Below are 12,718 nucleotides of genomic sequence, written 5' to 3'. Positions count from 1 at the left end.
CTGACAGTAGACCTGGTTTCAGATGGCGAGCTTTTAGCGCACCTTCGTCGAAGCCTTTTGGCATGAAACTGTCACTGCGCCAAGCTGGATCTGTTGACACCTCCCCCTGCTGCGCCGCCACCCCCATCTCAGCACACCTCGGTCTGCCAAACTACCAAACTGAGCGCGCCTCGGGTTGCACTGCTCGAAACTAGCTCTGCATGGGGTTCGCCACCCTGCGCCACCTGCGCTGCGCCGGGAAACTAGAGCCCTCAGAATTTGGCTAAAAGAGAAGGAAATCCCAGGGTACATTTTTTGTATTTGGGAGCTGTTTAAATGTGTAGTTTGTGCTAGACTTTATTTAGTTGAACTATTAATATTGTACACAGAATCTGAAGCTAAAGAAATGATAATTTTAATTCTTACTGAGTATTTGAAGGCAATCTGTTTGGTTGACATGTTAACTATATCACTTATTTTGTTGCAATTCTGTGTTCTTAAATTAATAATATATTTTTTTTACTAATTTGTCATATTGTCAAGAATATGGTTATCGCAAAAATACTGTGAAATATCTTGATATTATTTTAGGGCCATATCGGCCACCTGTAGTAGCTACAACTCTGTTATACTCTTGCATCATTTTAAAAAGGAGGAAAGAAGGAACTGTAGGTTCTCTGGCAGGTTTGTGCAGAATGATTTGTACACAATTTATAACATTTATTATAGTAAGATTAGATTTCTGTCATTATTTTTGGATATTGCTAGTGCTCTATCACTATTCAACATATAATACTGTATGCTAAAGTTTGGCTTGGAGCACCAATTTTTGTGTCATTGCTCCTTTATTTAGGGCCTGCATGGTTGATAAATGTTTTTAAAACGTCCTGCGTTTCTTTAAAAATGGCTGTTACACAACTTCCTTTCATTATGAGTAAGTGGTGGTAGAAATACGTACAGGCTGTGATTTATTTTATTCCTGTTCCAGTAGTGAGGGATCAGAATACAGACGAGGTTTCACAGAGACTTCCTGTTTTATAATTACCTGAATGTGTGTCTCGCTCTCAGAGTCCTGCAGTCTCTCAGGCAGCGGCTGCTCCAGCTTGTTTTTCACTTCATCCAGTTCAGACGTGATTCTGGTGACCCCATCCTGACACTGAGACCACTTCTAAATCAACAGCAGAGCACAGAGAAGGAGATCCCGGGTGTCAGTGTAACAAATATTTGACATGTTAATGTTTAACCACAGAGCTCGAGGGTGCTATGAAAACTTTGACAGTATATTTTTGGGGAACTGTGTTTGAAAATCACATCTCAGAACATCAATCACTGCAGAGGTAACCTGCTTTTCAACATGCCATATTATAAAGTTATACCAGAAACAATACTGCAAGTGTGCTACCCAAACACAATCATTTCAACAAACAAAAATCCCTCAGATCAAGACCGTACACTTTAAATGGAACCAAACCACAGCACCCACAATGCCTTTCTGCCCCTATAAACCTTTATTCACTTGACCATTTTATGATGACCAAGTGTGTCTCCTGCTTGTCAGTTCTACTTTGTGCATTAATGCTCCTCTCTGTGTGATCTTTGACATGTTGCTCAGAGGGATTTCCTTTCCTGCGGGCGGATCCTGTTCAGCTTAAAAGGGTTAACACAACTTTCCCTGACCTTGCCTGGCCTGGGCACCGAAACATTCAGATACTGTAATCAACACAGCTCATGAAGCTGGGAAGCCCTTCTGTTATGCAAACATTTCAGCCTGCTTTGATTATTTTACTTTATTTTTGTAGTATTTTATTAGAGTCTGAGTGTGTCCATGCCTTCCTGCCTTCCAGCTCTGTACAGTGATGGAATGAAAGCGACAGACCCTGGTAACCAGCCGTCTCTGGATGTGGATCATGGATAGATTTGAGCTTCTCTTTGATCCCTCTCGGCTGGAGGTCTGTGCCAGGGCAATACACCAGGTTGTGTGTGTGTGTGTGTGTGTGTGTGTGTGTGTGTGTGTGTGTGTGGGTAGGATCAGGTCCTGGATATGGGTCATGCATGCTGACCCCTCCTACTCCCCGTTGTTAATACTGTAACACATGCTCTTCTGTTGGATTTTTGTTGGCCTAAAGCTGCTTGATACACTAAAACTATACGTTAAAATCTGCAAGTTCACTGGATTCTACTTCCTGTTAAGTTTTTGACCACATTTGCAGCAGAAGAGTGTTAATATTTTATTCCAGTAACCATTAAGGAAACAAAAAAGAAGAGGTGAACTCCAGGGACATTTTAGGAAATCAACAGGATTCATTGGCTGAACTTAAATTATATAAATTATAAAATCTAATCGGCGATGCTCTGCACTGCACTCATATGGCAGTTACCAGTAAAAACACTGTCCTGACTCAATGCTATGGGACACCATCGTTGTGCAAGCATAGCACCCACCCTCCAGTTTCCCACCAAGCCAACAGCTCTGTCAGCACTGTTGCTGCTGTTAGCACTGTTAATGGAGTTGGCACCATTAGCTTCCAGTCGTCGGTGTGTGTAGACAATCCTGCCCCAGACTTTGAATCATAGATATGCTCTAAATGTTGTATACAGCTGCTTCAACAGTTCAGCAGCGTAGACTGAACAGTGCAGTGAATTTGTATCGATATATTGGTAGGACTACCATGTTTGTTTAAGTCAAATTTTTATTGTCTTATTTTGAAAAGCTTAATGGGATTGATTTTACTGAGACTAAGACTTAACATTTTTAATGTATGATTTAAAATAAACATTACAATGACAAATATGGGAGTCTTGGGCTGTGATGGAAATATGAAATGTGTTACCTGAACAGTTGTCATGACCAGGTCTCTCCTCCTCTCCAGCAGTGGGGCGCTTCGTTCCCAGGCCTCCTGTATGGCCTGGAGCTCTGACTGCAGTCTGCTCTGACACTCAGACTCTGTCATGGTTTCACATAAATGTCTGCCAGCCTCCAGCGTCTGGGTGTACACTGCGGTGTGCTGACCCAGAGCATCTTCGACACACTTTGAAAGAAATGGGGAGACAGTGCTTATTGTTTAGTATTTTTAACAAAATAAAATACATTTGGAACACAATTTTACTATTACCACATTTTTCTTAATTAATATAAGAAGCTGACTGTACACTTTCACTGGCATCCACACACACTAACCTGGTTATCATCCAGGCAGCTCCGCAGCTGCTGCAGTGCGCACAGAGCAGGTCCAGCAGGGGGCAGCAAAGGGTCGACGTCCCTCAACAGCTTCCACAACAGTTTGGAGCCACGATGGTAGACTCTCCACTGGCCTAGCTGTTCTTTTGTCAAGGACCTGCGCTGGCTGGCCAGAGCGATAGAGTTGAACCAGCTCTCCCTCAGAGAGATCACTTGTGCCATGAGTTCAGATCTGTGTGTGCAAGAGGCAACACAAGAGATTCAGCTTTGATATATTTGGAGAAAAACAATAGTACTGCTGGAAAATGTTTACATATGTTGAGATCCATCCAATGGATAGAAACAGCATAAAACACTTTCCTTGTTAAAAAAAATTGCACAAAAAATAGCAAAGAAAAAAGTTACAAATGGGTCTGTCATAGTTCCTTCACAGGTAACTGCTAAATCAACATAAAATCAGCAGGATTTTAACACCGTCTTATGACCCTAAGCAGTGATCCCAGCAGGGGCAAGAGAAGAAACTCTCCTTTAGCTCCTCACAAAAATAAAATATGAAAAATATTAAGAGCTCTCTAAGCTTTCCAAAGACTGTAAAAATGATTTAAGGAAGCTCTGGAGAAAGAGTCATCCAAATGTTCCAGAGCAGGAAACACCTGCACAAGCTGCATTTTGTTATATGTCAGCAGCGCACACTCAGTATGAGCAATCCTTATAAATAAAGACAAAAATGCAACCAGAAAACCTCAAATCTAATTATTTTGTTGGGTGACAGGACCTGTGAAGAATACAAGACTTAATATCAGCATGCCCTGATTACTACCACAGTTTCTCCTCCGCATGACGGTGCTGAATCATTTTCTCCTTCATTTCTTTTTCTTTCTTTTTTTTAAATAGTGGTGCTAGGTTTGGTCCAAATACCAAAAGTGAGTTGATGTGTAAAACATTTTATCAATCTATTGAGATCTGACATCCTGTCCTAACTAGATATCGATAGTGTGACCATGATGCATCACATGTCCTGTCGACATTTAAATATTTAGCGAAGATAAAAGCCCCTTCAGGATTCCAACACCTTCAGTTCAAGCTTTTTCAGGACATTCCAGGCTCAGTTTTCTCAAGTAGTTTGAGACACAGTTCAAGGTTAATTGCTGTTACAACATTGAAATTTTTTCTATTGAGAACTAGTAGGTTTTACCGAAGCTCAGAGACAACAATTAAAAGAGAGTGAAGCTTGAACATTCCTCAATTGCACCGTGTTACAGTGATGGCAGACTATGTGATCCTTTGCCTTCTTTAAACTAGCACAGTAAAGCAATGTATTGTGTAAGTGGGGGATGGAGAGACAGGGAATTTCTATTCCTGCACAAACTATATAAACTAAAACACTTTCAATGATCCATGTCTATTTGTATTTTCAAGAGGGAGGGAGAGCAGGAGGAGGACATCACAACTGACAATAAAATACAGCTCCTTCTATTGGCAGTCATAAATTATTTAATAACTTGGAGTTATAGGTGCCATTTTGGTGCCAAACACCTGCTGTTCTTATGAATTTGACCAACCAATCAAACTAAGGAGTATGCTATACTGAGCGCACTCCTGAAACTGAGGAATTCTATGATCCTTTGTCAATGTATTAACATCATTCTAGTCCCGAAATGAGACATAGAGGAAGAAGAGCCAGGGTAAATTAGGCCTTACAGGAGGGAGATGAGCCACTGCTGTGCATGCAGTATTTTGGACTCTGGAACCGAAAACCTGTTGAGCTTTAAAAAATTTTTGTTAAAGATTTAAAACTGCCATTTCCTGTCTTTCAAGATGTTTCAATCAATCACCTTTTCTCCCCCGTTGCTGTTTCCATGGACTCGACTGCCTGACAGAGAAGACCCTGCAGAAGCTGGTGTCCAGTAATAATGTCAGCCTCAAGCCTCTGTGGGAGTGGGAGATAAAAACAGGAAACATTCATGAATCAAATCTGTATTTAAACTTACATGGCTCATCACTGCACCATGTTAGACAAAAAAGCATAGAGGCATTTAGACAAACTTTTAAATTTGAGTTACATTTATTTTCTGTGTACCAAGGCACAAAAATCTTGAAGCACCCTTGATTCCCAGATAATTTAAGTCCTTAAACCATTTAGACACTGGTCCCAGTTAGTCAGATAGAAGTCTAATCAATATCTCTGAAATGAAAGAAATGTAGAGAATGTGAAAAGTGTATTGTACCTGATGGACACTCAGCATCTCCTGGAGGCTGGAGAGACTCTGAGGTTTTTTTGACATCAACTCCTCCTCCAGCTTCTTCTGGATAGACATCAGGTTTTTACACTTCTCCTGAAAGTTCTGAGAACGCTGACACTCAGCCTCCAGAGCTCTGAAAAAACAGACACATCCACCAAAATTAGATCAGTCATTACAGCGTTGAACATCTTGTGAAACAACAGGTAATGTTAAACATCTCTGCCAGAGTGGCTGAAATGATTTTAAGTGCTCCCACAAATACTGATTATAGCTGTCAGAAGGAAAATATACAGTTGCCCACTTTATGGATTTTTATTTGTGCATCATTTTGAACTGAACTTTCTCACCTGTTGGTGTCAGACGCGCGCATCATGCTTTGAATCCACTGCCTGCTGAGCATGTGCAGTCTCTCTGCCTCACGGTTGTTAATGGTCACATAAGCACTTGTTTCCCTGACGTCAACCAGTGATGGAAACATTTCACTGAGTTCCAGGAGAACCTGCTACACATCCAAGAAATAAAAACACATTTTCAGATAGATGTAGGACCCCTTCAGACAAAATGTAGACCGATGCTGAGCCCTGATAAAGTAAAACAAATACTGATATTCCAACATGATAAAAGTTCATACTGCTTGATTATATGATCCATATAATTAATCCTTTGTCTCACTTGGGTTTGGGGCATAATCAAGCTTTAATAGCCTTTTTCATACACCTGCTGGCTTGACTCAGCTTGACTCAGCGCGTTGGCCCATCACAGCAGAGATTCACATCTTCATACAACAGCACTACCCACTTATAGCTGTGTCTTTACCCGATTACGCGCTTGTGCACCAAGGGAATGTTTTTTTGTCCACTCTGCTGCCGTTGTTGTGATAAGCAACACTCTTGTACTGTTGTCTGAGTGTTTTAGTTTTCACTCTGCACTGCATGTGTACACCAGATGCCTTGATTCACATCAACTCATGCACTGAGTAGCATGCAAGCCTTTGAGTGAAATAAATGAATTTCTCAATCCATAGCTGACAGGTAACATCAGCACAACCAGTTTAGAGGCAGTTGAGTGCACTTTGCCCCAACTCTGTCAGTCCATCCCAGGTGCAGTTAGGCACAATTCAGCACACTTAAAATGGTAGTGGAAAGGCAAATCAGTGCAGCATGGTTTGACTCAGCGTGGCTAAAAGTGTCAATGGAGAAGCCACACAAGTTTTGGAACAACGGCTCCCATTATTTGGAGAGTTTGGGAGATGTAAGCAGGAAGTATAATGTTGCCTTGAAGCCAGTTAGCTAGCTGTGGGCCACAACTTGACATTTATTTTAAGTAGACCAAATTAACATCCACCCAAGGATAAACAGACAGCCATCTATCACAAGATGACTTTGATAGTGAAGAAAACCTAAAAACGCAATGATTTTGAGGCAAGTTCTGGAGTAATAAGAACCATCTCTTTTCTGTTATTTCTGTATAACTTAATTCACGATTGAGGATGATAATGATATCCTTGGGAAGTGTAAGTAACCCTAAATTTATTTATTTAATACATTGCAGATAATGCCTCACATCTCTTTCTCTACACCACCCCTTCAACTCTCTTCCACAGTTTGAAACCCTCTGCTTTAGATTTAAAGAGAATGCGTATGTAGAAGTTACGTAGAGGAAAGATCATTTATCAGTTATAATAAGGATTCAGACCAACCTTTACAGAGTCTGTGTCACTCAAGCTGGCCTTAAGTTTCTGCTGTGTGTCCTGTGTCTGCTTTTCAAGGGCCTCCAGTCGAGTGTGGAAAAGTTTCTGTTGCTCCACATCCTCCTGCACAGAAAGATATGTGAAAGTGGATTTGTGAAATTTGAACATTAAAGTTACAGTGTCACATTAAACCTCAGGGAAACTGGTCTCCATTCATTACTGTAACTGTAACATAAACTGAACAGTTAAAATTGATATCGGTTGTAAAATGAAGGCAAAGTTTTGACTAATTTCCTCACCTGAACACTCTTCTTTTTTCCTGACACTGCCTGACTCAGCAGCAGGACGTCACGTGACAGCATTCTGGTCTCGGATTGGACTATATTTGCAGCCGGTGGTTCTAGACGTCCAACAAGAGGCTTGGAAGCTGCAAGCACATCTCCCACACTGCTTTGCAAATCCTCTGCAGCATCCTGCAACTTCTGGTATTAAAGAGTATAAGACAAAAACAAACCAGTTAGATGGATGAATGAGAAGATAAACACTTTTTAATCCATATGTCTATTTACTGTTTTTACTATGGCATTTAATTGGATTTAATTACTTGGTGTTTCCTATCTTCCGTCATCTCTTCAACTGTTTACATCAATCTTCTTCTTAAAAACACTTATGACCACATAATAGCTGCTTTTTATGCTGTTGAAAAATGGAAAATGGAAATCTCGTTTTCCACACAGGTCTGACTCAACAATTTCAAAACATACCTTTTAGAGTACTTCTAAAGAGGGGTAAAGATGGAAAAAATGACGTGAATGGCTTGAAAGCTTTTTTTTTTTGCAGACCATTGCTGATATTTCTGCCCTTAAGTGCATGCTGTCTGTTTATTTCCAAGAATAGGAGGCCATTCACTGAGAGGCACGTTTAACGAAATTGTGAATGAAATACATAGAGTACAGGATGAATCAGTTCTAAGAAGAATTGCATAACCGCACAAAACTTAGCAGTCTAACAAGCACGTTATGAAACTGGTCCTATCTGCTCTCAGTGACATTTAGCAACGCCAGCAGAAAATAAGTTTCAATTCAACAACATCAAATGCAGCAAATATGCAGACGTTTGTGAGCTCTAAATAAACAAGTTTGTGTTGTTTATATGAATGCACAATCCAAATTCCAAATAAGTTGGGATGTTGTTAGGAAGTTGGGATCTTACATTCAATTAAAAATAGTACAAAGACAAGATATTTAATGTTTAAACTGATGAAACTTTTTTTTGATTTTTGAGTTTTATACCAGTAACAGGTTTCAAAAATGCTGGTCCAGGGGCAACAAAAGATTGGGAAGGTTGTGGGACGCTCAAATAACATCTGTTTGGAGCATTTCACAGGTAATCAGGTAATTGGTAACAGGTGATAGCATCAGGATTAGGTATGAAAGGGGCATCTTCGAAACGTTCAGTCATTAACAAGAAAGGATAAAGCTCATCTCTTTGTGAAAAACTGAGTGGGCAAACAGTCACATAATTGCAAGGGATTGAGGGTCTTTTCCATTTACAGTCCATAATATCATCAAAGGATTACAAGAATCTGTAAAGTCAAATACTAAGCAAGAATTGGAAAGAATTTAACTTTCAAAACTCCAACAATTAATTGAAGTTTTTACTCTTATCCCAAACTCTAGGAAAGAGTGATGTAACAAAGTCGTTAACATGCCCTGTCCCAGCTTTTTTGGAACATGTTACAGGAATCAAATTCAAAAGGAGTGTATATTCACCAAAAAGAATAACATAAAATATCTTGTCTTTGTATTGTATTTAAATTAAAATGGGTCAAAAGGGATTAGCACATCATTGAAATTGTTTTTATCTATGTTTTACACAGCCTACCGACTTTTTGGGCGTCAGGGTTGTACAAAGATGTGGCATATTTTGCTAATTTTTAATCATCAGTAGAATAAATTCTCACTTTCTCAGGATGCCCTAACAATTTCTGCATTAGTTAAGTTGTTTGGAATGCTAAAATTAAAAATTAAAGACTCTAGTGGACATTAGTTGCTTCAGAAACATATTGTTTTTAAACAAACATCTTTAAAAAGTTACATGTTGACAGATTAGTAATAAGAAATTGTTTCTTACAGTAAGGAGTCTTCTTTCCGTAACAAAAATGTTGTGTGTACATCTGTTACGTGTTCATGTAAAGAAGTGGTTATCAGCTAATCTCCATATTACAAGAATAAAGTGTAGAATTACTTGAGAGATGAGGGAGCCAGTAACTTCAAATCAGCAGTCTCTAGATTTTGGTGCTCACACTTACACGCGAAAAACCTCCTGAACTCACCTCCACTGAGTGAAGCACAGCCTGTGCGTCCTGCTGAGGAGATGATCTTGGTAACTCCTCCCACTGATGCCACAGTGTCTGCAGGTGAAGGGAGCACTGATCTGAGAGGCGAGCGTACTCCTGCCAGAGGGAAAGTGTCTCTCCAGTCTTCGTGTGCTCATCTTTCAACTCCTGCACCAAGTCCGTCCACCTGAACACAATACATCGTTACTCAACTTTGTATAACTCCAGAATGTGTGTGTGCCATCTGATCTCAAATCCATACACCTACTATATGTTATTGCTGTTACACTTTAGTACAAGTAAAAGCATAATGGACAGGACATAATCAAAGATCGGTGCTCTTATTACAATATATATAGTATTTCAAATAGGGACAGAGAGGCTGGATATTCCTACCACAAATCATTCTTGGGTTGTGAATCAACACACATTATATTGTCTTTTTCACTTGACAGCAGTGATTTGAACACCTCTTTGCAGAATGTGATCCACTGAATCTGTTGTAATAATTTCAGGCAACTGACCGTTTTCTCTCTCTTCTCATTAGATCCTCCAGTGTCTGCACCGTTCCAGGATGAAGAGTCTTCACTAGACTCTGATAGGATTTGTCCACATACACCAAAAGCTCCTCCCCTTTTCCAGCCTTCTCCTGGAGTTGCTGTGCACAAAAACACCTTTAATATCTTCACCAAACTCTAAGTATACTAGTATAGTGACTGCGGTACTGAAGGCTTGACGTCCATGAACGCCCACACATTTACTGAATCTGTCAAAACCAGATGGAAGTGCTTTAACTTCCTTTCCTAACAGTACAAAGGCTGATTCAGAGTAACAAAAAAAATCTTGCTTTTGTAAATTGTAGTTTAAAAGCTGTTCAGCCTTTTGATCAACTCGCTTTGAAGCAGCAAAACATGCCTGAATTAATCTGGTGGTCATTATGATAAAATAGAACATGTGATTATTTCTTCTTGAAGCTGTGAAGCCTCTGTGTGACCATGTGTACAAGATATGATGATCAGTGCTTCTGCTCACCTGGAGGAGGTCTAAATGTCCCTCTGCCTGCTTCAGTGAGAACAGAGGCTGGTGCTGCAGAGCACAGCGCACCCTGGTGGTGTGCAGAGAAACTTCCTTCAGAGCTCTCTCAAAACAACTCCACTGTTCCAAAGTCTGTTGCAGAGCTGGTCGCTGAGCGTCCATCTGTAAATGACCACAAAGGGAGACAGGATGGTGTTTGCTGATGCAGAATCTCGACACCTGAGAGGATTTACTCAATATTGTTTTGAAGAAAATAATAATAATGTGTATCATGCTCATAAATAATCTTTGGCAACCTGGATAACACAAATTATGAGGACTACAATTAAGTAAGAGGGTTTAAGTAGTTTGTACTTGGCATGGAGAGCTAAAGATTGTACCTGTGATACATTAACTATCTGTTGTTGCACTGCAGGTTATTTTTTTCATCTCTACCATTTCAGGTGATTATAGCTGTACACATCTAACACTTAACCTCCTTATGAAAACTGGTAATGCTTTTATTTGTATTCAATTTTGTGTACATTTTACCAAACAAGCTGTAAAAGGTGGACATAAATACATTTGCTTTACTTGAAGCAAGGTTTCCACACCTTCTTAAACATCAAATTCAAGGACTTTTTAGGGGTTTTCAAGCCCCAATACCCTCAAATTCAAGGCCCCAACTCGGCATAGTTTGAGACACTGATCAAGGTCAATTACGGAAACAACAACTAGAGAAGTAGCAGGCTTTATAGAAGATTACAGACAATAATTAAACAGAAAGAGGGGTTTGAATGTGTGAACTCTTTCCAGTTGTCCTATGACAGACAACATCAGAAGAACATCAATTTCTATTCTGGCACAAAATATATAAATTCAAGCACTTTCAGTGACCCTTTTCTGTTTATGTCTGTCTTGAAAGACTTTTAAGGCCTTGTTTTTTTCCCTTATATTCAGAAAAAGGATTTAAAGGATCTGTGGTAACCCTGTAAAAGAGACAGATCATCCCCAAATCAAAAATACATATTCTTCCTCTTAAATGTAGTGCTATCTATTGGTCTAGATTGTTTTGCTGTGAGTTGCAGAGTGTTGGAGATATCAGCTGTAGAGATATCTGCCTTCTCTTCAATATAATGGCACTAGATGGCACTCAGCTTGTGGTGCTCGAAACCCAACAGCAATGTCTCTTTCCAGAAATCATGACCTGGTTACTCAAGATAATCCACAGACTTTGTTGTGAGCAGTTTCATGTAGGAACTATTTTCTGTCTACTGAACTACACCTGCCAACTGCATCACTGCACAGAGGGAAGCATGCATTTTCTCATGGATGAGAGGCTTGTCCTCGTAACAGCGTGAAACATGTCCTCCTATTGTTAGCTAGCTCAGTGGTGCTAGGGGAGCTAGCAGTAGATGCACGCTTCCTTCTGTGCAGTGATACGATTGGTTCCCACATAGTTCCTACATGAAACTGCTCACAACAAGGTCTATGAATTATCTTGAGGTCATAATCGCTGGAAAGAGACATTGCTGTTGAGTTATCGAATGTAGTTTTTTGGCGTTTTGAGCACCACAAGCCGAGTGCCATCTAGTTCCACTACACTGGAGGGAAGGCAGACATCTCTACGGCCGATATCTCCAACATTGGGCAACTCAGACAAAACAAACTAGACTGATAAACAGCACTACAGGTAAGAGGAAAAATATGTACTTCTGATTTTGGGGTGAACTGTACCTTTAAGTGTACTGTTTAGCTGCCTCAGTTTCTCATTTCTTATATTTTCAGATATTAATCACACACTGTCATTTAACAAGGTTATGTTTAGAGTAGCATTATGTTTTTTAGCCACTTTGATGCAGACCTACACAAGAAACTTAACATATCTGACTTATTATGGTCTTATAAAGTTAATTACATTTTAGCAAATGGTTACCTTTTACACATTCAGCAGACAGGAAGAATGCAGTTTCTTTGTTTGTACTTTATCAGAAAGGACTTTGTAATCTTCTCTGTACATAACTTTAATTCATATATAACACAATATATAACACAATTTTTTCCATGTCTCTGATTTATTTGTTACCTGTTGACTAAGATTCCCACAAGCGTGACAAACACTCTCTGTCCGGCCAGAGAAGGAGATATCACAAGGGTGTCCAACATGCACTCGTGTGGCTTTCAACTCCTGCAAAGCTGCATCCACCTCCTTCACCCTGCCCACAACAGCCTGGAAGAAACACAGGTGCAGTCTCAGATCAGAGGGCGGCAGCAGC

The 12,718-nt window shown here is 39.9% G+C and overlaps 1 protein-coding gene across 1 annotated transcript in view; it reads right to left on the bottom strand.

The window, feature by feature from the left end:
• The window catches only part of LOC126399230 (nesprin-2), a 108,098-nt gene that overhangs the window by 22,203 nt on the left and 73,177 nt on the right, over window positions 1-12,718 (bottom strand). The window contains exons 84-95 of the mRNA XM_050059086.1: window positions 12,529-12,672; window positions 10,461-10,625; window positions 9,953-10,086; window positions 9,426-9,615; window positions 7,390-7,572; window positions 7,100-7,213; window positions 5,748-5,902; window positions 5,386-5,533; window positions 4,993-5,087; window positions 3,158-3,389; window positions 2,811-3,008; window positions 1,025-1,147 (exon numbers count right to left, since the gene is read on the bottom strand). Of these exons, the coding sequence (XP_049915043.1) occupies window positions 1,025-1,147; window positions 2,811-3,008; window positions 3,158-3,389; window positions 4,993-5,087; window positions 5,386-5,533; window positions 5,748-5,902; window positions 7,100-7,213; window positions 7,390-7,572; window positions 9,426-9,615; window positions 9,953-10,086; window positions 10,461-10,625; window positions 12,529-12,672 (1,881 nt within the window). The remainder of the gene's footprint in view (window positions 1-1,024; window positions 1,148-2,810; window positions 3,009-3,157; window positions 3,390-4,992; window positions 5,088-5,385; window positions 5,534-5,747; window positions 5,903-7,099; window positions 7,214-7,389; window positions 7,573-9,425; window positions 9,616-9,952; window positions 10,087-10,460; window positions 10,626-12,528; window positions 12,673-12,718) is intronic.

The sequence above is a fragment of the Epinephelus moara genome, chromosome 12 (assembly GCF_006386435.1).
Source record: "Epinephelus moara isolate mb chromosome 12, YSFRI_EMoa_1.0, whole genome shotgun sequence".
NCBI lineage: Eukaryota > Metazoa > Chordata > Actinopteri > Perciformes > Serranidae > Epinephelus > Epinephelus moara.
Note: the sequence above shows the minus strand (reverse complement) of the source record. Positions and strands in the feature narration are given on the sequence as shown.